Below are 25488 nucleotides of genomic sequence, written 5' to 3'. Positions count from 1 at the left end.
AATGTTTACGTATTCTTAAACATCTTGTTTTAACTAAAAAGTGCACTTATTCACTCATATTTTGAGTAGTTATACATGATTAGACTTCCACATGTAGTAACGCACCCTTATTAAGTCTTTTCTCTAAAAGAAAGTTGCTGTTTCTAGATGACTCTATTTACACCCGCATAGTTTATCGGTTGCATTACATATAATTAAATGATGTAATTAAAATAGCAGGCATTACTGGTAGAAACAGGTTTGGGAACAAGCAGCTGCCTCTTGGTAAGCATGTAGCCCTGCTGTCAGGATAAATGACAGTGGTGTGAGCAGTCTCGGGGGTAGCCTGCTGACCAAGAGCTTTCAGCCTGCAGTGGATGGGGTCCATATGGTTTTTAGAGTGAGAGAGTGTCAATTAATCTGTCAAGTAAACGAGTTCTACTTACCATAAGAGAAAGAGGAAACGAATATTATTTGATGCCTATTACATGCCAAGCACTGTACATAGGTTTTCTGCTCTAAAATTCACAGCTGCTAGGTTAGATACAACTTATTACCTCTGTTTAACAGAAAAGGAACTGAGGGTCAAGTATCTTAAGTACGTTGCCCCAGTGGCAGAGATTTCAACGCTCATTTGTCTGGTTCCAAAACTTCAGCTCTCTTGACACTGTTTAAGTTCCATCCCACAGAGTTGATTCAGCGTCGGGTCAATGATAAAAGATTCTTGGTGTTTTGTCTTATAATAGCTGGCAACCAAAGTTAACAGAGTGTGTGAGAAGATACAGAAAATTCCATACTGAAAGCACAAGATCTTCCTAAAACTGCCAATTCATAGGCACCCACAACTGGGCACCTGGCATCATTCTTCATCAAAAACAGCCTCTTTGTCAGGCGCGGTCGTGCAGGGCAACCCGATTGACCAGTGCCTGGGCCTCACCAGCAGTTAAATATTTTGAATATCACTGCTGGCCACCCCTAACACCAACCCCCAACAAACCACACTCCCCAAGTGGGCTCCAGAGAGATTAATAAAAGTCCGAGAAGCTGAGTCCAAGGCTGAACTCAACTGCCCTTGCAGAGTGTTTTTGGGAGACCCATGTCAAGCAAGCATGAGTCACCCAGGCCATTCGCTTCTTCAGCCAGTACTCACCCAGCACCGAATAAGCCTCTCGCTGGCTGCCCTGGGGCCGTCCGCTGAGGCAGACCCTGCCGCCAAGGACTTCACCGTCTGGGGAGACAGACAGGTGGGCAGCGAAAATAGAGGGCAGGAAACAGTCCGGCAGAGGAGAGCTCAAGGTGCTGGCAGGGCACCAAGTCAGGACAGCATCCCACTGTCTGGGTGAAGGGACGAGGGTGCCCAGCTGAGAGCCTGGAGGGACCAGAAGGGGTCAGCTGGAAGGCAAGGATGAAGGGAATGGGGCTCTGACAGAGAGGGCAGACTAGAGCTGGGTCAGAGGAGCTGGATGTGAGACGGTGCCTCGGGACGTGGGACAGACAGAGTGTGGAGGGGACGAGGGAGGGTGGGAGAGGGGGTCAGGTCTGCACACCTGCCCGGTGCTCTCGAGCAGGTCCTAGAGGGCAACGCTGCTGGCAGTGCTCTGTGCCCTCCCTCTCCTCCCAGCCCATTAATTGCGGCGTATCCTCAGGTTTCAGCCCAGAGGCCACTTCCTCGAGGTCTTTCCTCCTAGCTCCCCTACTCCACAGGGGCAGAAACTGGGCTGTGTGCTCACTACCCTGCTGCCTGGGGCTGGCATGGAGGCTGGGAGATACTAGGCTTAGGGTGTGTGTGTGTTGAGTGAGTGAGTGAGGACAGATCATCGAGGGTGTTGTGAGCCACGTGGGGAGCTGGCGTGTGTACCCCGAAGCCATGGGAAACCACGAATGGTCTCAAGGAGAGCGAGAGACTTAGGGAGCTGACTCTTACAGCCGCGTGGAAGATGGGTCGGAATGGGGTGGGGATGGGAACGAGGATATTCCTTGGAGGTTATGTGTGATAACCCAGAAGGGCCGTGGGGACTTGTGGGCTGACTGAACCACAGGGCGACACGGGCGAGCACGTAGCATGATCCAGGCTCTGGGCGGGCGCTTTACGTGCATATCATCTAACCCTTGCTACAACCCGAGGACGTGAAATTACTGTCACCGTCCCCTGCAAAAACGGCTGATGAAACAGGAACAGAGATGCTAAATAACTTGCCAGGTCACTCGATAAGGAGAGCCAAGTGCCTAAATCAGAGACGGCCACGCTCTACCTGCCCACGTGTGCCTGGGTGTGCACAGGTGGGTCCAGGTACGCAGGGGGCTGAGGGGGCATCTGCCTCCGGACAGGCCGGGTCTGGGTGCCGTGGGATGAAGGTTCCAGGCACCGGATGTTTGAATCTCAGGCTGGGGGTTTTGAGGGACATCACTCCCCCCTCCTCTCACTCCCTTTGCCTTCTGGTGTCTTTGCTGCACATTGAAGACTGGGGATGGGGCTCGAATGTTGGAGCGTTGCCCCTAAGAAGAGAAATGGTGCTGGCCTGACGCTCAAGGTCCTTATGCAACATGGCAATGAAACCTAGGAACACACTCTGGGCTCTACCAGGCAGAGCCAGCAGGAAGTGTGTTAGAGCTGCTTCCCAGCACGCCTGTCACAGAGCCGTCTACCTCTGTGTGCAAGGGATTCTACGCGTTCCGGCAAATACTATTTACATTTGGAATCCAGCTGTCGAGTGAGAACAGCTGCGAGCAGGTGCTTTAGGGCACCTCTAAGACATGTTTTCAGATTTCAGAAATCCATGCGAGCCACACTGTTTAAACTGTTTCCCCATGGAAGTTCCAGACTGAAGCTTCTTTGTTCCTGCTGAATGACTCATGATTGCCCTTTAAAAGAGGATGAAACAGACGTGTTTTGGTGGGGAAAATACATAAAGAATGCAGTGCATTTTTCCAAACAGCCGTCAGAGCATCTAATTTAGGCCAATAAGGGCAAACTCACTGAAGCTCTCAGGCTGACCTTCCCCGTAAGGGCCTCGTCCTGGCCTGGGCCCACAGATGAAGGACAGACCGGCCTGGGTGGGAAAGGGAAGGCAGGCTTCCCCAGGGATATGAGTGTTCCCGGGGTTCCATTTGAAAGGAGGCTCCCTGTTTTCTAGAATGTTGTTTTTCTGGGTGCAAATCACGTTCGGTAGCAAGGTGATGTAATAACCGTAAGAAACTCAGAGCTCATTTATACGGTACTTCCTGTGGGATGAGCATGGTCTACATACAGTCATTCCTTTAACTCTCATAGCCTTCCAGATGAAGAACTAAGGCTCAGAGATAGTAAGTCACTTGCCCAAGGTCACAGAGCTAGTAGGTGGCACGGCTGGGGCACCAACAGGTAGTCTGACCCCTCCCAACATCCCTGCTGCTTCAGCCTCGGTGCATACCTTCCAGCTCTTGTCTCAGGCACCCTGGGCTGCAACAGCCCCTCTGAACCCCCTGGCTTAATTGATCCCATTCTTGATCTTTAGACTTTCTAGTTGTACAGGCTGATGAATTCTCTTTTTTAGGCTTAAGTTCTTTAGAATTGGATTTTTAATCTCTCAAACAGAAAGAGCCCTAATACACTATGTCCTATAAGGTGTGTAGAATGTCAGACTAAGCAGCTTGAACATTGCCTTGTTGGGAGGGAGCTTCCGAAGATTTGCGAGTCTACAAGGGCATCCTCTGGTTTACACTAACACTCAAGAAACATTTGAGTGCTACCAGGTACCCTGTGCTGGCCCCTCCACTGGTAAATACACGTCATCCCCGCCCCGAGGAACACACTCTTAATTTCATCCAGGAAATGATGTTTGACCGGGAATGATAAGTGCTCGTGGACCTAACACACTTGGTTCACAATGGTGGCAAACTGGTGCTGATGGAAGGATGAATGGTTGGTACCGGTGGGCAGGTGTCTGGCTGGACTGGACTGGGTGGGGATGCCATTGGGGGCTGCTTCGAGTGCCCAGCTGTGAGGTGGGGGTGGGGGGTCCTGAGCAGGGACGAGAGGATGGGAAAGCAGGGACAGACTTGAAACCATCTGACCGGGAAGGAACATTGAGGATGAGCTGAGTAACTGGACGTGGAAGCAGAGAAAAGGAAAAGGAGAAGACGGGCTTGAGGAGGACTGAGCGGGATGCCACGACCAGCAGGGTGTTGGGAACAGAAGCTGGCTTCAGGGGGTGGCGAGAAGATGTGAGTTCAGTTAGACGGGTGGAGTTTGAACATTTGTTCAACAGCAGTGGGAGAGGCCACTGTGTGTCCACAAGTTGCAGGCTGAGGAGTAGCGAAGTTTGGGGCAGCACCTCAGACCTGGAAGACCTGGATTCGAGTCCCAGCTCTGCTCTCTCTTTGCTCTATGGCATGACACTGAGCCCCTCACTTAACCTTTCTGAATTGCAGAGGGGATAATGGTACCCTCCTCACTTTGCCTGCCGCACAAGGAGATCAAGTGACATGATGTCAACCGTATCACACCATATACAGCTTGGTTATTAGTGTTATTATAAAAATTGATAAGGGAATTCCCTGGTGGTCCAGTGGTTAGGACTCTGCGTTTCCACTGCCGTGGGCCCAGGTTCAATCCCTGCTTGGGGAACTAAGATCCTGCAAGCCTTGTGGCGTGGGAAAAAAAGAAAAAAAGAACGAAAATGGATAAAGTGTGAAAAAGCATTCAAAAAACTGTGTACAAATGTAAGTAACATTAACTCTTTGGATTAGAATGTTGGGATCATCAGATATTCCCAGATAACTGTAAAGACAGAGACAGTAGGGATTTGGGGCCTAAATGGTGGAAATAATGACTTCGGGTCTCCGTCTGACCCCTGCACTGGAATGAAAGCTTGAATACAGACCTTTCCCTCACCCACTGAACTGCCCTCCAAGGCAGAGCCTGTCACTAATGAAAGAGACAGGCATGGACTCAGGCATTTCAAAACTTCATCTGTCACAACGAACAGAAGTCAATTATATAGCACCAGAAATTGCCTCCTGGGATGATAGATGGAGCTATTAGCAGGTCCTTGGCAGGCTCTGATGCTGCCTCTGGGCCATGTGGTCCTACAGCAGTGGCCTGACCCTTCCCGGGGGCCCAGGTCTGAGACAAGCCTGCCCCTCGGCATGGAGTTTCCCAAGGTCTCGCGTGCCCAGGACGGCTCTGCCACAAGCGTATGAGCCACCTCTGGGCCCTGCAGGAGGCTATGTTCTCTAGTCTGTGACTTGCTAAGTAATCTGGGCTCAGCACAGAAGAGTTAAAACGAAAACTTTCACAGCAGGGGAAGGAAAACGGGATCCAATATCTGTCCCTGACACCAGCTAAGAGCAGCTTCTCTGCTGGTCTCGTCTCGCCCAGCCCCTGGGAACAGGTGTGGCATCTAAGGGCCGGAACAGGCATGCCAGGCCCACTGTAGGTCACGCAGCTTTTCAGACAGCTCAGAAAAGCAGACATTTGATATTTATTTCTTTTTTGAAATATTTATTTTTTATTTATTGTGGCTGCACGGGGTCTTAGTTGCGGCACGCGGGCTTCTTAGTTGCAAGATGCGTGCGGGATCTAGTTCCCCGACCAGGGATCGAACCCAAGCCTCCTGCATTGGGAGCGCGGAGTCTCACCCACTGGACCACCAGGGAGGTCCCAGACATTCAGACTCTGTTTGCCTAACCTTCGACCTTCCACAAAGATGCATCATGGGACCAGACACTGGTGAGGAGAGGAAGGAAGGCGTCTGCCAAGCGCTGCCCTGCCTGCAACCTCACAGGCTCCTTTCCCGGGAGACGCAGCTCCAATGCCCGTCCCGGCGGGGGCCGTGGTGGGTGACTCGGAAGGTGGGGAGGACTCAGAGGTGCCTTCCTCCAGGGTAAGCTCCCTGAGCGCATGCTGGCACGTTCCTTCCGTGGATAAAGAAAGACGCTGGCTGCTCTCTCTTCTGATTTGCAGGGTTTTGTTTTTTTCCTTTTGTGGCAGGAAAGGTGTGATTTGGAGTTGGCTTAGTTTTAATGATACGCCTCCTATTCCTAGAAATGTAAAGGACAACTTCTTTAGCACCAGTCGGCGTGGAAGGTGGAAGGTTGAAGGTTGACGGTGGCCCCGGGTGGCCAAAGTCTGACAGAGAAGTCAGTTTACAAAAAGGCACCCACTGTCCTAGGAGAGCACAGGTGTTGGAGCTGGGCAAAACCAAGTTCATTGTCCCCGCTGTGCCCCTCGCTAGTTGGGGACGTTGGAAATAACTTTATTTCACTGAGCCAATTTCCTCATCTCTCACACAGGAATAAAAACCCTGCCTAGGGTTTCCCTGGTGGCGCAGTGGTTGAGAGTCCGCCTGCCGATGCAGGGGACGCGGGTTCGTGCCCCGGTCCGGGAGGATCCCACATGCCGCAGAGTGACTGGGCCCGTGAGCCATGGCCGCTGAGCCTGCGCGTCCGGAGCCTGTGCTCCGCAATGGGAGAGGCCACAGCAGTGAGAGGCCCGCGTGCAACAAAAACAAACAAACAAACAAAAAAACCCTGCCTCACGGATTGTAGACTCACTAAATAAAAAAAGAACACACATCCAACATCCTAATGAGTACGAAGTTATTACTTTTTAGAAGATCTATCAATTGTATGAGGTTATTTACCAGGAAGGGATGCCATCACGATCCTATGAGTCACACGTTAAACCCGACTCGCTAGCTGGCTATGAAATAAACCTGAAAGGGATCCTCTGTGAGAAGTATTTTTGGAAGCATAATAAATGTGAATCGCAGGGAACTAACCTCAGGCACATAAACACACTGGACAGTAAAATAGCGCTCATAACAATATCGTCTCCGTATTAGAAACATTTCCATAATTGGCTTCAGGTACAACAGATGCCTAAAGGTGAGCGATCGTTTCCCACGAGAGCCCTGGAGTATATGCCAGGCGGGCTTTTTAACTGAACGCTTCTTGGAAGAGGTAGAACAGCTTGACCGCCAGGCGCTGTGTCACAAGCTCTAATGCTCCGACCACAGTTCATTTTGCCCACTCTGCGGCCCCAACGCAAGGTCTCTGCTGCAAACACTGCTGTGATAACTGACATGCCACAGAACTCCGAAGAATTACGAAAAGCCAGCAATCTGCCTTTCCGGTTGCTGCCAAAGAATGCGCTTCATATTTTATTGCCTCTGAAGATAAAATCAAACGTCACTTCGGCTCCTGCTTGTTCCTCTGCTAATCCGATGCCCCTCTACCTTGAGCAGGCTTGTATGGTCTGTGGCCATTTGTCTGCCTCTTAAATTGCTAGCCACTGGGGCAGGGACCATGACTTAAAAAAAATTTTTTTAACTTATTTTATTTATTTATTTGGCTGCCGTTGGGTCTTCGTTGCTGCGTGCGGGCTGTCTCTAGTTGCAGCAAGCAGGGGCTACTCTTTGTTGCGGTGCTCAGGCTTCTCATTGCAGTGGCTTCTCTTGTTGTGGAGCACGGGCTCTAGACGCGTGGGCTTCGTTAGTTGCAGCACGACGCCTCAGTAGTTGTGGCTCACGGGCTCTAGAGCACAAGCTCAGTAGTTGTGGCGCACGGGCTTAGTTGCTCCATGGCATGTGGGATCTTCCCAGACCAGGGCTCGAACCTGTGTCCCCTGCATTGGCAGGCGGATTCTTAACCACTGTGCCACCAGGGAAGTCCCCAAGGACCATGACTTCTTAAAAAATATTTATTTCTATTTATTTATGTTGGCTGCGACAGGTCTTAGTTGCAGCACACAGGATCTTCCTTGTGGCATGCAGACTCTTAGTTGCAGCATGCATGTGGGATCTAGTTCCCCGGCCAGGGATCAAACCCGGACCCCCTGCACTGGGAGCGTGGAGTCTTACCCACTGGACCACCAGGGAAGTCCCGGGGCCATGACATTTTGTGCGCTTCCTCATGGGCCTGTACCAAGAGAGATGCTCGATAATTAAATCTTGGGCTCATCGCTTCATTTTTACCACCACCTGATGTTTGCATCCTTTTAAGGCTTAAAGCTCCAGAGCAGTTTTTAGTACCGTCATCTCAGGATGGTAGAGAGAAGGGGTCTCATCCCCTTTCTGCATATCCAAATCCTACCGAGTCTATTTCCAATGCCACCTCCTCCAGAAAGCCATCTCACATCTTGGTGACCAAAAAGGGTCTCTCCCACCTCTAACCTCCCAGAAACGTCATAGGCACCCCTTTGGAGACCAAGTGTTACATTCTCTCGCAGATCATGGGTATTTCTCTATATGTTCTGTCTCCCCTGGGAGAGATTAAGTCCCTGGAGGGAGAGGGCCCAGGCTGGAATCCCAGTTCCATAGTGTCCTAAACGTGTGGCTCTATCTAAGCACATGTCATGACCTTTCTCATTTTTTTTTTCTTTTTTGGCCGCACTGCGCAGCTTGCGGGATCTTAGTTCCCTGACCAGGGATCAAGCCTGGGCCCTTGGCAGTGAAAGTGCAGAGTCCCAACCACTGGACCAGCAGGGAATTCTCATGACCTTTCCCATTTAGAGTATAAGCTGGGCAAGGGGAATGGCGATACCTGTATGACAAGGGCTTGGTGAAGACATAACACGTGTAAAGTAAATGGCAAAGGGCCAGGCCCCTCAAAGATGCTCCATAATTATGTTGAGTGAATAAATAAAGAACTGAATTAGTGACTGTATCTCAGTTTTCACCAGTGAGTTTCACTTGTAACCTCAGCAAAGGTGTTTACTGCTTGCAAGACTCCAGAGCCCCAGGCCCCGTTGCGAGGCAGGTGCTGCGAATCAAACACCTCTGCCCGACTCACGTTAAGACCCTTTCCAAAAGAGCAAACCTCCTTCTTACATCAATCAATCCTGACTACAGACTGCTAGAAGCTACTTACAAATAATAAACAAATAATCAACCAAACCAAGTTTCTAGCCTCTTCACCAAAGCCCTACTCCTAGTTTATGAAGCCCACACAGAGCCATTGTGTGGTTGGAAAAGGTACCCCTTCTGAAGATACTACTGCCCCCCTGCCCCCGCCCCTCAAATAGCCTAATCAATATGCAGCATGGTGGTGACTGCCAGGAAGGGGCCCCCCTGAGTTACGGACTGCACAACCTGCCCTGGGCCCCTTCAATGAAGCCAATTTTAAGTTTGACTTCCTGACCAGGCCTTTGCCCAAACTTAGGTACAAAGTCAAGGGTTCCCACATCGCAGAAGGCTGTGAGGAACCTGCAGAGCTCTCCTTTCCTTCAGGAGCCTGTCTGCTGAAATGTACTGCATGGAAAAGAGAGAAACATCCAGGGAAGGGCAAACCCTGTGAGATTTCTGGATTTGGGACAAATGGGACCTCCAGTGGGGAGAGAAGGAGGTAATATGGAGGGAGTCGTGGAAGTCTTGAATCTCAACTTTTCTGTACTTCTTGCCCCTGGTGTAAATTCACCCATTCAAAGAATATTCAAAGAACATGTTTAAAGCAACTACTACGTGCTAGGCCTTAGGGATGTAAAGCTGAAAGGAAAACAGGAAAACAGCCTGGATTCCCTTTACAAACACACAGCCTAGTGATGGGGACTGACATATGATGTGAAAAATACTATAATAGAATAATGAACAACAGACCTTGGGAGCAAAGATGGAGATATGCCCGACTCCACCTGGGGAGAGGGTGAAGGCTGGTCTGTGAATTTTAAGGACTTTGAGTTGAGTTTTTGAATTTATTATTATTTGGCTGCACTACACGGCATGTGGGATCTTCGTTCCCCAACCAGGGATCAAACCCGGGCCCCCTGCATTGGAAGTATAGAGTCCTAACCACTGGACCGCCAGGGAAGTCCCCTGAGCTGAGTTTTGAAAGACAGAACCCACTGAGTAGACAAGAGCCAACGGGCATCCTAGAGAAATGAAAAGGCTCCCGCTAAGATGCAACTGTGCAGAAATGCACGACACTTCGGGGCGCTATTGATGGTTGGGCCCATTCCCCAAACTCAACCAGAGGGACCTTTCAAAACTAACGTCTGCTTAAAATGGTTCTGTGGCTTTCCATTCCCCTAGGTAAAGTCACAAAGTCCTTACCATGGAATCTTCTGAGCTCTTCCATGACCAAGAAGCCCGCTGCCTCTCCAGCTTTCTCTATCAGCACTCGTAGGCCCCTCTTCCCTTCAGCTGCTTGAAAGCACCCAGAGCTCTCACCTGTGACTCTCTGCACACACTGGCTCTCACCACTAACTTCCAACTTCCATCCATTGTTTCTTACTCATTCCTTTGGATCAGGGGCCTGCCCTACATCCTAGGCCAGGTGATGTCCGTCTGCTCTGCTCTAGCAAAGCACCCATTGAACTTGATTGGACTTTCTTGTTCAAAGTCTGTCCTCCGCCTTCGATTGTCTGCTCTAGGGGATCAGGGACTGTGGGTACCTCACTCTCACCACTGGATTATCAGAGCCCAGCACAGGATCCGATACACAACAGGAACTCGAATGAACGAATGAGGCAAGTGTGATTGCATCTCTGGATATATGTGAGGTTTGATGGGAAATTAGATTAGGTTCCTAACCACTGCGCCACCAGGGAAGTCCTGGATTTGCGTTTTTAAAAGGTCATTTTTGGAAAGATAATCCTGGTACCCATGCAAACAGGAGGGGTTGGTGAGGTGTCTGGACTGGAAATGGGAGGATTTGTTATAAAGTCCGTTCTTCATGCACAAAAGGGATGAAGAACGGGATGAGGGATGAATGAGGGATGAATGAATGAGGGATGAGGAGTGAATTGAGGGGAAGGGGACAACTATGTGTGTATCAAACAGGTGGAGTCATCGGGATCTGGTGACTAACTGGACGTGTGAGATGAGGCAGGGGAAGAATCTAGGATGGTGATGCAGTTTCTGTTTCGACAGCTAGATGAAAAAGAAGAGCAAATTAGGGGCTTCCCTGGTGGCGCAGTGGTTGAGAATCTGCCTGCTAATGCAGGGGACACGGGTTCGAGCCCTGGTCTGGGAGGATCCCACATGCCGCGGAGCAACTGGGCCCGTGAGCCATGGCCGCTGAGCCTGTGTGTCTGGAGCCTGTGCTCCGCAACGAGAGAGGCCGTGATAGTGAGAGGCCTGCGCACCGCGATGAAGAGTGGCCCCCGCTTGCCACAACTAGAGAAAGCCCTCGCACAGAAACAAAGACCCAACACAGCAAAAATAAATAAATTAATTAATAAACTCCTACCCCCAACATCTTCTAAAAAAAAAAGAAGAGCAAATTAGATGAATAGAACCATGAAGTGAATTATCCTTTTATTTGGGTTGTTGTTCCCTGGGGCCTTGATCAAAGAAAACCATCTTTTCTACGGCTTCGGATTAGCCTTTCTGAGCAAGGAAGTGAGGTGTCTTTCTGTGAGGGACTCTTACACTCAAGAAGTGTAAGGACCACTTGTTCAGTCTGCAAGCCAGGTGGGCTCTGAGGCCCTACTCAACCCATCTGAGTCAGTCCTATCCTGTTCAGCATGTCCACCGTTCTATCCGATTCAAGGTCTATAAGATGTGCTCTTTGCTTCTAAGAGCTCCGGGCTGGATTGCGGTGTCATTTTATGGAGCGGGGCACAAAGGAGGCATTGATCAGCTGCCTTTGCTCCCATCAAACCCCTCAATCATTCCTCTGCTGGGTCCTGTCTCCGGTGTAATGACTCCAACTGAGCCAGTGTGCCTGACCCCGTTTCCAGAGGTCTGGCCCTGTGTGGCCTTCTGACCAGCCCTAGAGTTCGGTGCTCTACCCAGTTCAGGACAGGACTCTGGTGGAGCCTGGAAGCCCAGGCCCAGAGCTGCTGTGCTCAGAGCCTGATGGAAAATCTGAGCAGGGCCTAAGCAAACAGCACAGCCCACTTCTTGGCATCTGCAAGAGGGCCTCACCAAAACGCGATGCAGAGTCGGTGATGTCAGCTTTGGCTGCGAACCTCGAACAGAGGGGGAAGCGTCCAGGGGAGGAAGGAAGGGACGCTGGTGAGCACGTTGCCAGGGTGTAGCCCTCGTTTAAAAACAACAACAGAGAAAGGAACCCTTGGAGGAAAGGTCCTTGACTCCAGACCCAGAGGCACTGGCCACGGCTCATCTGATGTCTGACCAGGGCTGCCCTGAGCAGTTCGTTCAACGCTGCCTCCCGCTCAGGTTAAAAGGCCTTAGAAAACAACTCACAACCCCTTTCCAAAGAGAGTCATACACACAGCCTCGCAGACAATGGGAATTCCACAGAGCTGAGAAAATGAAGTCTCTGTTTAAAGCCATGGCTAGGCCTCTTACATGACTAAGGGTTATTACTTCTGCTTAGAGGCAGGAAATATTCACAGCTCCAAATCCTACAGGCGAACCCAGCCCTCCCTGAGTGCCAGTTAAGTAAGCCCTTTCAGAATGTACATTGGGCATTTTCAGATGCCGTGGGAACGGTTTTGCTCTCAGATCAGAATCGTGTCAGGCGTTGTCCAGAGGGCTGAAATTAATGGTCTGTGAAGGGGGCTTTGCTGACTTAAAACCTCCCCTCTAGGATTTGCCCTGACACATGCATGCGTTTGAAAAGAAATCCAAAAGTCTTTGTTCGGGGTTTCTCCTCTACAATGCTACATAAAGCTTCCCAAACTTGCTTTATCTAAAATCTCCCAGAGCGCGTATTAAAAATCTAAAATTCCAGGCCTCTCTCCTGAAGACTGATTCAGTGGGTCTAGAGTAGGGCCTTCTGGAATCTAGATTTTTTTTTTTGGAGAATGTTCTCCTTTTTATTTTTATTTATTATTATTATTTTGGAATCTGGATTTTTTTAAAGGCTCCCTGGAAATTCTTGTGATGAGGCAAACAACAGCAGTGCTTTTGAGTCATGGGGCACTGGTAGGGGGGCAGGCCAGCCCATGGTCATTCCCCCTGCACCCCTGACAGGCAAGCAGTGACCACCACGAGGAGGAGACCACGCTGACCCGGGTGGCCACAGGGTGACATGGGGACAATAGGCAGGAATGCTCTGGGGGAAGGAAGCAGCCCTAGGACAGGGTGCAGAGGTAGGGGATTTTGTCAGCCATTCTCCATTTCCTCAAAGTTTATGAGAACATCATCTCTGAATGAGATGTTCTAAATAAGGCTGCATCTGCTGGGATTATGAATCATAACCGTAGGATTGTTTAGATAGGACATGTTTGGAACATAGTGACAGGATGGAATAAATTGACTGTCTAGAGAGTTGGGAGAAAATGTAATTATCGGGGAGGTTGCCCTGGGACTTGACACCCAGATCGCGTGGCACCAAGTCAGAGGTACTCTGGTGTGACCTTGAGCTCCTCTTCCACTGACTGAAGAATGCCTCTATGAAGGGCGTTTGTTTGCTTCTGTGCATGAAACCAGGTGCCTCTGCAGACACCATTTCACCATCATCTCTGTATTCCCAGGGGCCAGCACAGACAGGGCCTGGGACACGGTACACCATCCATGAGTGCCGCTTAATGCCTTTGAGTGGCATCTTTTATATTTTTTGACCTTAGGGCTCCGGGCATTGTGATGGAGACATCTGACTCACGGCCAGAGCAAGATTTGATTCTGATTTTCTCTATAAAGCCTCAGGAAATGCTTAAGACTGGTGGCATTTCAGAGACTTGTTCTCAAGTCTTTCTGTATTCATTCCGCTCTTCAGACTCACGCTGACTTGGGTCCATCCCTTCAAACGGATGCGCTACAAAACCCTCCTGGACACAAAATTAATAACCCAACAGCCCGGATGCTCAAATCCCCCACTGCCTCGAGGGTGAGCTCCTTCCTGAGGAAGCTTCACTCTCTTTCTTCAACTCAGCAACGTGCTCTTTAGTCCCAGCTGGAATGTGTCACTGAAACACTGAGCAGTGTAAGCCTTCTCTGACAGCTTCAATTATCAGCTCAAGGAATAAAAACAAAAGCCAGGCAGAGGTGCCAGAGGCAGAAAAGCAGCACAGAATTGGGTCCTCCTGTGGCATGAATAATGTGAAGGATATGTTTTTCTCCTAAGTCGTAGTTCCATTTTGGGAGTTTGCTTCCTGAAGGGGCATTAAAAAGGCCTTGTTTGACAATTTAGAAAAATAAATTACCCAAAGAAAGATTTATCTGTGATGGAATCACACTACGTTTTCAAGGGTGAAATGTATCACTAATAATAGCTTTTAGGGAGCAACTACTGTGCGCCAGGTGTTTTTACCTAGATAATCTCTAATTCTTGAACAGTCCTGCTAGAGGAGTAGTAGTGACTCCTTTCACATATCCCCCTCTTTCCAGTGGAGAACTTAAGGCTCCCAGAGCAATTTGCTCAAGGTTACAGAAGGTTGGAGGATTTGAATTTTGGACATGAACCCTAGAAGTCACACTTTTTTTTTTTAGTCTTTAACACTTTTTATGACACTAATTTGTGTTTTGTTTTGGTAACAGCTTTACTGACATATAATTCACATACCATACAATTCAATCATTTTAAGTGTACAATTCAATGACGTTTAGCATATTCACAGAGTTGTACGACCATCCCCACAATTTTAGAACTTTCCCATCATCCAAAAAAGAAACATGTACCCTTTAACTATCACCCTCCTGTTCCCCCAGCCCCTCCACTGGCCCCAAGCAACCAGTAATCTATTTTCTGTCTTTACAGATTTCTATATTCTGGATTTTTCATATAAGTGGAATCATACAACACGTGGCCTTCTGTGTCTGGCATCTTTCACGTAGCATAATGTTTTCAGGCCTCACCCATGTAATACACTGTGTCAGTCTACTTCCATTCCTTTTTATGGCTGAAGACTATTCCACTATTTTAGGGATTTGTGTTCCCCCCAAATTCCTATGATGAAATCCTAACCCCTAATACCTCAAAATGTGACTTTATTTGGAAATATCAATAGAATCATAGCAGATATAATTAGTTAAGATGAGGCCCTATGGACTAGGTGGGTCCCTCCTCCAGTATGATCAATGTCCGTATAAAAAGGGGACATTTGAACACAGAGATATGTACACAGGATGAATACCATGTGAACATGGAGGGAGAGATGAGAGTCCTGTTTCTACACCCCAGGGAACACTGAAGACTGACAGCAATCCACCAGAAGCTGCGAGAGAGGGATGGGATAGATTCTCCCTCCCAGACCTCAGAAGGTATCAACTTTGCCACAACTTTGATCTTGGATTTCTAGCCTCCAGAAGTATGAGATGATAGGTTTCTGTTTAACCCACGCAGTTTGTGGTTCTTTGCTACAACAGCCCTAGCAAACTAGTACACGTTATATGAATTTACCACATTTTGTTTACCCATTCATCAGTTGTTGGACATTTGAGTTGTTTCTACTTTCTGGTTATTATGAATAATGCTGCAATAAACATTTGTGAACAAGTTTTTGTGTGAACATGTGCCCTCATTTCTCTCGGGTATATACCTAGAAGTGGAATTGCTGAGTCATTTGGTAACTCTATGTCTAAACTTTTGAGGAACTGCCAGACTGTTTTCCTTAGTGGCTGCACCATTTTACATTCCCACCAGCAGTGTATGAAAGTTCTAGTTTCTCCATGTCTTCAGATCACTTGTTATTATCTTTTTTATTATAGCTATCCTAGTGGGTTTGAAGTAGTCTCACGATGTGGTTTTGATTTGCATTTCTCTGATAACTATAATGTTGAGCATCTTTTCATGTGCTTTTGGCCATTTGTAGATCTTTCTTGGAGAAATGTCTATTCAGACCCTTTGCTCATTTTTTTCATTGGGCTGTCATTTCATTATTGAGTTTTAAGAGTTTTATGTTCTATATTCTAGATACAAGTCCCTTACCAGATATCTTACTTGCAAATACTTTCCCACAACCTGTGGATTTTTTTTTCACTGTTTTTAATTTTGATGAAGTCCAATTTATCCATTGCTAAATAGTGTTTTAGCCAACTGCTTTGCCTCTACCCTTGCCTACAATCATTTTTCCAAAAGCAGGCAGTGATCTTTTTCATTTTCAAGTATAAAGCAAACTCTGCCCATCCTTCTTGTGCAGGAAAATCATGAAGATTCTGAGGCTCTATGTGATCTGTCGCCATCCACCTTCATCATCACCTTACTTCATCTCTCTCTTTTTTTTTTTTTTTTTGGATGTTGATGTTTCCCTCGCAACATCCCAGCTGCTGTGAACTTTTTTCTCTAAATGTCTACCCAGTTCCTGCTTTGGGACTTTGCACTCACTGTGCTTTTGTAATATGCTCACCTGCTCCTTCTTTTCATCCTGGACTCAGCTCAAATGTTACTTTCTCCAGGAAGTCTTTCCTGATTGCCCTAATGCTTCTACTCCTCACCCACCCCAGACACTCTTTACTGCATCACCTGTTCCATGCCTGTCGATGGGACTCACATGAAATTAATTTATTTACGTATTTACTATCTGCCTTTCCCTGCTAGAATCTAAGTTTGATAACAGCAGTGACCTTTTCTGGCTTGTTCACAGCTACATCCTAGTTTGGGGGACAGTGGCTGACATACAGTAGGTAGTTAGTAAGTGACGGTTGAACTACCGAGCAATGGAGTACAGCAGCAACTAGACAGAATGGATGATAGCATGGTACTTCAGAACCGAAAGGAACCTTCACGAATCTCAGCATTAGAAAGAACCTTAACCCTTTAGGTTTTATCAAGTCCCATTAGTACAGTATAGTTGACATATTTTGGGCTTCTGACAGGATGGGAAAGCTAAGTTCCTGCTTGTGGTGTATGTGTCCTTCACGTACGCTAGAAAACTGCTTCTCAAATTTTAAAGTGCAAAAAATTACCTGGGGGTCTTGTGAAAGTTCAGACTCTGACTCAGTAGGTCTAGGACTCCGCACTTCTACCATGATGACAGCATCAGTGATGCTGATGCTGCTGGTCTAGGGACCACAGTTTGAGTAGCAAGGATTGAGGGGACAGAGCGCCTCAGTTCACATGGGGCGAAGTCACTCCACCAGCAGGTGGAAACCAGCCACGCAGTAAGGCTTCCAGTACTGATATCAAGGGAGGAGGGCTGAACGTTTCAATCCCTGAAGAGGTCAGGTCATCAAGCAACCTGCCCCCCATCCCCAAGGCTTGACTTCCCTCTACAAGCACATCTTTACTCAAGCCGACAGAGAAGGAAAAGCCGAGTGTGCCACCCCTGCATCTCTCAAACCTGCGGATTTTCCTTATATCGAATTGATATGTCTTCTCTCATTTTGTGTGTTGGAAGAGAAGCACCTCCAAGCAATTCAATCCACATTTATTGGGCACCTACTGTGTGTGTGCCCTGTGTTTTGGAGCTGGAGGTGCAAAGATAAATAAAACACGGGCCCCTTTCCCCCAGAAGCCTAGTCTATGATGTCGGTGAGATGAGAAAACAAATGCTCTGGTCAGGATATAACGTGAAACTTTCTGTAACGGAAGCATCCAGTGCTTTGGAAGAGCTGAAGCATTTTCTTTCCAGAGTGAAGGTAAGGCTTATCAGTTCAGCGAAATGAGAGCTCCCATCTTGCCTGACTCATTGTTTGGCTCCACACCGCAATGAGAAGAGAGAGGGTGGTGCGGAGCACAGGATGGAGGAAAGGCAGGAGACCTTTTCCAGCATGTTAGGATGTAGAAACGGGCACTTCGTTTCCTAGCAAAAGCCCTGGACATATGTCTAAAGCACTGTGGAAGCAGAGAGGCGGAGACGGCTGACTCTGCCTAGATTATTCAGAAGGGACTTCATGGAGGAGAGGTCTGGTTTTGACCCTGAAAGATGGCCAGAAGTCTGTCAGATGGGCAAGAGGATGCATGCTCCAGGCCAAGGGGCTCGCGGAGGAGGAAATACTTAGGGTTAAGAGAAGAGCGAGAGTTAGGCGTGGCCTGGCGTGGTTAGGGTTGCTGGGCGGTGGGTGCCTGGGAATGAGGCTGGAGCGGTGGGAAAGCTTGAGAGGCCTTCGGTACTGAGTGAGGACTTGACCCCTAGGAAGCAGATTAAAGGCAGAGAACCGTGTTAATGCCCAGCACAAAAGGGCTCTGTGAGCTGGGAAAAATGAGAAGCTTGGTGAGGTTAGAGCGCAGTAAGCAAACTTTCTCTGTGAAGGGCCAGATAGCACTTAAACATTTTAGGTATGTGGGTTGCAACTACTCAACTCCACCACCACTGCGGATAATATGTAAACGCACAGGTGTGGCTGGGTGCCAATAAAACTTTATGAACACTCAGATTTGAGTTTCATATCATTTTCATGTGTCACAAAATACTGTTCTTCTGCTGATGTTTTTCAACCATTAAAAAATGTCAAAACCATTCTCTCCTCAGGGGCAGTACAAAATCACGCTGCAGGCCATCTTTGGTCCCTGGGCTATGGTTTGTCAACCTGGCTGGGAGAAGGGAACAGTTAAGGAAGTTAGGAAGAAGCCTGGGACACATTGTGAATTTAAACTTAATCCTGTGGCCAATAGGGAACCACTGGAGGTCTTCAGTGCAGGGACCATGCACAAGTGGCCTGCTGGGCCACCTAAGAGGGTGTCCTACAAAACCTAAGAATCGGTCTAAAAGGAGGGGAAGAGAGTGATTTGACTCAAGAAAATAAATTATTGCAAGCACTCTTTAAAAACTTTAGCAAAATTTATTTGCATACAGACTGCTAATTAAACTTTTTTTTGCTTTTTCATTAAAACAGTCCACACCCTCTGTTGGCCCTGGTTTGTGTTGTTCTAAGTACTCGAAAACAACAAATGGCATTTTCTTAATTACTCTAAGAATTTTTATTAACGCAAGTTGCCTTTGCATGTACAGTCCAGTTTATGGAGGTTTTGTCCTATGTGGGCTTTAGCCCATCAGCATGACTCAGAGTGGGAAGGTCTAATGTTCTGCCTCTTGGCAGGGAAGATACAATTATACTCAGCAGTGGGCTGGTAAATGTTTAACAACCTGCCCTGCAAAAAATGTCTGTGTACATACATACGTAAGTTTATTTTCATTTAATCCTATAAAGGATGTATAGCACCCAATTTGTAAGTAATAACAAATTATACAATACTATTTATTATAAATTCCATAGAGCTCATTGATTTTCACAGAACACTTCTGTTGATTTTTGCCCAACTCTTGTATTCATAGCCAATCAGTGTTTGCAATTCAACCACGACTTGACAAAATAAGACTACAAATAAATGCTTGATTATTATCCAGTTCGGCAGAGAAGTTCCTCATGTCATTGACAAATGAGCGTAGTTCCAACATGAATGCTGGTTAACATTTTTATGTTAATGAGTAAGACCAAAGTGAAGCCGTGAAGATGCCTGCAGTAATTTCACTCATCTGTCAATGACATGAGTGCCCTCTTTGCTGAATCATATGACAGTTTGCAAATACTGGAAGAATATTACCTCCAATATTTTCATTACTCACAATGTAAAGGCTACAGACATGACCCACTTTTAAGTTTAATCTCCATTTTTTTTTTTTTTTTTTGGGCAAGGTGATGCCACTGAAAGGTGTAAATAAAGGGAGTGACAATTGTGCTCATTCCTCTCTGCAGAAGCCCCTATTTCTTTTTTTGTTTGTTTTTTCCCTGTGCTGTACAGTATGTTCTGATTTAGAACCCCCTATTTCTGAGCTTTGAAATCTGCATTTTTAACATTTTCTTGATCCCTTTATTAAGCTTAGACAATCAACAAAACAATAAATAAAGTCTTGATTTTTTACATTTGCCAGTTGCACTGGTGTAAATACTCCCACTGTGGACGATTTCAAGCTGCCAGAACGTAGAGTTAGGAAAAGATGTGTAGCAGCGCACCATTATAGTGGTATTTCTGCCGTACAGATACAATCTACAGTTTGCAAAACTCTGGAAATTTAGCAGTCAGCTCTCTGGAGTCAGCGTGAGCTGCCTCCAGTGCAGTAGATTATACCTCGTTCATCTAGAACTGACTTTTGCAGTTCGGTAATCAGAATATCTCTGATAGAAAGAGCTTTGTTCAAACAAACAAACAAAATGAACAGACCTCAAATATTGATATCTTACTATGAAGTTAGCTATGAATAAATCAGTTTGTCATCTAAATCTACCAGCTTAACAAAATGATAACATTCTCGGAAATTAGCCCTCAATGTCATCTAAAACATTCTTATTCTTGGGCTTCTCTGACGGTGCAGTGGTTAAGAATCCGCCTGACAATGCAGGGGACACGGGTTCGAGCCCTGGTCTGGGAAGATCCCACATGCCACGGAGCAACTGAGCCCGTGCACCACAACTACTGAGCCTGCGCTCTAGAGCCCGCAAGCTACAACTACTGAGCCCATGAGCCGCAACTACTGAAGTCCACGTGCCTAGAGCCCGTGCTCCGCAACAAGAGAAGCCACGGCAATGAGAAGCCCGTGCACCGCAACGAAGAGTAGCCCTGGCTCGTGGCAACTAGAGAAAGCCCATGCACAGCAATGAAGACCCAACGCAGCCAAAAATTAATTAATTAAAAATAAATAAATAAATTCAAAAAAAAAAAAACATGCTTACTCTCAAGTGTCTAGGACCAATGATTAGATTTTCTCAGTAGGAATATGGCCCTTGTAGCAATTCCCTCTTGTGACCAAACAAACATAAAACGTGGATCATGGAATGATGAGATGCCTGCACAGGGAAGGAGTCTTCAAAATTAGCTAGTCCAGCTGCTTTCATTTTACAAATGAGCTGAGTCCAGGGAGGTTAATTAACTTATTCAAAGTCACAGAGAAGCAAAGCTGACATCAAAACCAAAGTTTTCATTTGTAAAATACTTTCTGCATGCTAATTTTTTTCCCCTAGAGTACTAAGGTGAGATCACTGTGCTAAGTGTATTTAAACTTCTCTCACTTTGGGGATAAATTGGTCCCTTCAGCAACACTGTCTTAGGGTGAATCTTGTTAAGCATGGAAATGAAGCTTCTGATTATGCTTACATGTTCACATCACTGGCGTGTTTCTTCTCGTTGTTTTTCTATTTAATTACACCGTTTACCATAGTTCTTTTAAGACACAGATCTCTCCATTCCAAGAGTAATCATTTACAAATTAATAGCAAGTGAACTGGATAAGTCTTGTGTTAAACCAACCAACCCTCAAGCAAATTTCAGAGTTAAGAACATATTTTAAAACTTGATTTGAGAGTGAAGAATCTCAGGTTCTTGAGAACTACTGGGGGCAGAAAATTCCTTTGGAAAATGGGCTGTTGGCCAATCTCAATGGGCTGCTGAAAATCTCATTTTTGAGAAGAGGATTTCTTTCCTCTTTCCTAGAAATGACAAGTCTGCAACACGATGTTTCTTTTCTTTTTTTAAAATAATACAAGTCTACAACTTATCATCTGAAACCCCTGAGGCCAGATGTGTATAGAATTTAGAATTTTTCAGATTTTAGAGAGTTAATACAGCACATACACTAGATATTTTGAGTCACCCCCAGTGGGGTCAGGGGCAATACTCCATAAGCAAGCACATTTATAGTTTGCACTAAAACATAAATATTCATATGAAGTGGGATAAGCAAGACTGTAAATAGTCACATGTCAATTCATTTCAGATCATTTTACCATGAAAATAGTTTTTTTTTAAACTTTATATTTTTCAGAGCTATTTAGATTTTAAAGTTCTAGGTAAAGGGGTATATAGACCTATAATGGTTTTCCCATCATGTTCTTCTTTTCTTCATGAATCCAAAAAAAAGAGTGTGTGTTTATAATGTTTTCTTGATCCACATTCAACTTTTGTTTTATTATTATTTGTTGGAACCTACTCATTCTCATTATATTAATCTCAGAGACCCATTAGCTACGTTTTATTCTGATCTTGCTTTAATCCCAGGCTTTTGTGCTATGCAAGGTTTTTTGAGATTCTCAGTGATGGTTGGATGAATAAATTGCTTTGGTGTTCTATCACAGATGTTCTCTTTGCAGTGGACTTGGTGATGACTTGCTTTCCACTAACCTTTGCATCTACTTGTATAACGCAATGCAGCTTTGCAATTTTATTTTTGTGGCTACCAAAGGTTTCTGTAAAAATACTATTAAACTACAAAAAAAAAAAAAAGACAGTAGCTGCACATAAAGAGAATAAAGAACATGAAGCTTAACTTGGTCCTTGTAGAAGAAGTCTGGATCAGTCTGGTTAATGCTGTACTAGATGTCAAGGAAAAACACTACTTTCTCTTCTTAAATCCTTAAATCCATAGCCTGATAGATATTAGTCCTCTAAAAATCAAGACTTGAAAACTTACCCAAGATAAGAAGAACAACAAAACCGTAGCTAGAAAACTACCTAGGAGGGAACAGAATCTGCCTGGTGTAGGAAAGGGTGCATTAATATAAGTATTATCTATAGGACTTGAATTGTAGAAGGCTGCAAATAGAGGAAACCACCAAAGACACCGAAAGGGTGAAAAAACATACAGGGAAGATAGAAGCAGAGATGCTACAGTTTTAACAACGGTAACTTATTGCCTAGTGCAGTTATAAAAGCTATCCACTAATACAGTTATTTCAGAAAGCGAAATTTCATATGCAATGTTACTAAAATACCAAAGGCCATACATAATGTCTGACCCATGCTGCCACCTCATATAGCAAATTCTTACAAGGGAGCTTAAAAAAGATTGGTCCACTGTCCTTCAGTGTCAGGAGACTGCTTTGTCTCACGTATTGAATTTCCAACGTCTCTCACACTTCCTCCTTTTCAGATGCACAAAAGGTTTTTGTAAAGTTTCTCTTGGGTTTATTGCTGGCAGCTACAGAAACCATGCCACATGCCTGGTATAGAGTTATGGGGTGTGATTCTATTGGACCAGCGTCTTCAGAACTTCTGGATTAAAAAAATTTTTTTATTGGAGTATAGTTGATTTACAACGTTGTGTTAGTTTCTGCTGTACAGCAAAGTGAATCAGTTATACATATATCCACTCTGTTTTAGAATATTTTCCCACATAGGTCATTACAGAGTATTGAGAAGAGTTCCCTGTGCTCCACAGTAGGTCCTTGTTAGTTACCTATTTTCTATAGAGTAGTGTGTTTATGTTAACCCCAGTCTCCCAATTTATCCCTCACCCTCTTTGCCCCTGGCAAGCTGGATTTTTAAAAATAATTATGAGAGTTTCCTTAAGACGTTCAATGAAAATCTGTTTTAACTCAAACTCTTTACTGGGCCAGTTATATATGAACTTTGCCCTCTCTTGTTGCACGTTCTCCTGGTTCTCTCACACACTCCCTGGGTCCCTTCCACTTCCTACAGGAGTACCATTTCAGCGTATTCTAATCCGCCCAGAGTGGATCCTGGCCTAGTACCCTGAAACTGTTTCCAACCAACCGAGAACGACCGAGGATTTTAGGGAAAATGCATAGGAAACACGACTGGGACACTGACCAGGGGTCCTGTTAAGCCCTCGGAAGCGCTCCGACTTGGATATGAAGCCCACTGGGCCACTCAGCTTCTCTCGGGAGCATCGTTTGCCTTCCTTCTATGTAAAATACATAACCATCTCTTTACTTGCCTCACAAGGTCGTGAGGATTGGATGGCACAAAAGCACTCACTCTATGGTCATTTCTCGTGGCTGTCACCGAATCCCAAGCTGGCGGGCGGGTGCTGCCGGGCGGGGTGCGGGAGGCATCTGCCAAGCGGCGCGCATGGTCCTGCAGGGGGCGAGCTCCTCACACCTTCTCCCGCGCCCGGACGGGCATTCCCGGCGGTTTATGGGGGACACCAAGAAGGGTTCCACGACCGGGGGTGGGGCGGGGACGAGAGAGGGGGACGGTGGCTCGGCCCGGGAGGTGTCAAGCGCACCCTGCGCGCGCGCTCGCGGACCCGGGGTGGGAGTGAGTGACGGGAAGCTCGGACGCGGCCCGGTCTGACCCGCCGGCCCGGCGGGGCGCGCCCTGGAACCCCGGCGCGCGGCGGGGGCCCGAACGCCGAGACAATGCGGCGCGCGGCGGCGGCGGGCGAGCGGCTCAGCGAGCCGGAGCGCGCGCCGCCTTCCTTCCTGCAGGCTCAGCTTCCCGGCGGCTGCGGCGGCGGCGAGCGCGCGGATTGGCGGCCCGGCCCTCCGCGCCGCCCCGCCCCGCGCCCGGCCGGCCACCGCCCCCGGCCCGGACCCGCCCCTCTCCGCGGGAGGCGCTCGGGGCCCGCGGCTGGGTGGCGGGTAGTTCCCGCCGGCTGTGCGCGTCCGCCTCGGGGCTCGCTCGGGAGGATAGGCGGCAGCGGAGCCCTCGGCGCGGCAGGCGGACGGGCCGGGCCCGAGCTGCGCGGGGCTGCGCGCGCGGCCCCTGCTCCCGCCGCCGGGCCCCGCGGGCGGCCGACCCGCGCCCTGCGGCGGCTCGTGCGGCTCCCGCGGCGGCGGCCCGCGCCGCGGCGCTTCCCTTTGTCCGCCGGCCGGGCGAGCTGCAGGCGCGGCGAGGGCGGCGGCGTCGGCGTCCGAGCGGCCGGTCGGAGCCCTCGCGGCGGCTGAGGCGGCGGCTCCCCTGCGGCCCGCCGCCCGCGCTCTGAGGCGATGCCGGACCAGATCTCCGTGTCGGAATTCGTGGCCGAGACCCATGAAGACTACAAGGCGCCCACGGCCTCGAGCTTCACCACGCGCACGGCGCAGTGCCGGAACACGGTGGCGGCCATCGAGGAGGTGAGCGGCGCCGGCGGGCCTCGCCGGGCGGGCGGCTCCGGCCGCAGGTAGCACCGCGCCCCGCTAGCCCGCCCCCGCCCCGGGCCCGGCTCCCGCATCCCGGGAAAAGTTTCTTTTCCTCGGGATCCGGACGCAGCTGGGCGAACCCTGCCCGCAACAAGCCCTTTGTTCCGTGGAGGTGGCTCAGAAGAGACGGCTGCCGGCTGCCTACCTTGGGCCTTTTTAAGACCCCCCCCCCTCCCCTCGCGGGGCCCCGGGCCGGGCGGTACCCAGCCCCGCCGTCCCCCCCGCTCCCTGCGCCGCCAACTTTGGCCCGAGAGTCGGGGCCGGCGGTGAGCGGGGACCCCTCGGCTGCTGTGGCCGGGGTCGTCGGCTTGCCCGCGGCCCCCCAGCGTCCCCCTCTCAGCGCGTGGAGTGCCCCTGTCCCCAGCTTGCCCGGCGCGGTGCCCGTGTGCCCGGGACCCGCTCTGCACGACTCTTGGGTCGGTCCGGGGGACCCCGGCTGCCTAGGAAAGGTGTGCACACCTTAGCCAGGAAGGCCTGACCCGCGCCGTGCCGCGCGGCGCCCGGGGAGGAGTGGGCGAGCCGGGCTTCCGATCCAAAGGCCATTGCTGACCCCCGGGGACGTGTGTCTTACCTGCTCGCAGCTCTGGACGCCTCCCTTCCCCCATCAGCCTGGAAAAGGCCTGCTTTTAGTCAAGGTGCAAAGTCATCGTCTAGTGCTAACTAGTAAGCCCTGCACATCCTGCGGAGAGAGCGCTTAGGACCCGCAAGCTTAGGTGACAGTCAGAGCAGCCTGGGACTGAAGGGCAGGCAGAGTTCGTGAGTCCAGGGCCACTGCCGACTGTGGTTTGGGGCAGCTCCTCACCTTTCTGCCTTCATTTTCCTTACCTATCAAACGAGACTAGCAATGCATCCTTTCCAGGGTGGTTATGAGGGTCAGAGACACTGT

General features: G+C 48.5%; 1 protein-coding gene across 5 annotated transcripts in view; it reads left to right on the top strand.

Annotated features, from left to right (window-relative positions):
* The first annotated feature begins 24314 nt into the window (after positions 1 to 24314).
* The window catches only part of ASAP2 (ArfGAP with SH3 domain, ankyrin repeat and PH domain 2), a 156677-nt gene continuing 155503 nt past the window's right edge, over positions 24315 to 25488 (top strand). For 3 of the 5 annotated variants that reach the window (XM_030844550.2, XM_030844549.2, XM_030844547.2), the window contains exon 1: positions 24316 to 24536. In XM_030844550.2, the coding sequence (XP_030700410.1) occupies positions 24411 to 24536 (126 nt within the window). In that variant the 5' untranslated portion in view covers positions 24316 to 24410. Of the gene's footprint in view, positions 24537 to 25488 lie in introns of all 5 variants that reach the window. The other 2 variants (XM_060309105.1, XM_030844548.2) reach the window with 1 other exon arrangement.

This window comes from Globicephala melas, chromosome 12 (assembly GCF_963455315.2).
Source record: "Globicephala melas chromosome 12, mGloMel1.2, whole genome shotgun sequence".
NCBI classification, from domain to species: Eukaryota; Metazoa; Chordata; class Mammalia; order Artiodactyla; family Delphinidae; genus Globicephala; species Globicephala melas.
The sequence above is the reverse complement of the archived record's forward strand: the minus strand, read 5'-3'. Positions and strand labels throughout refer to the sequence as shown.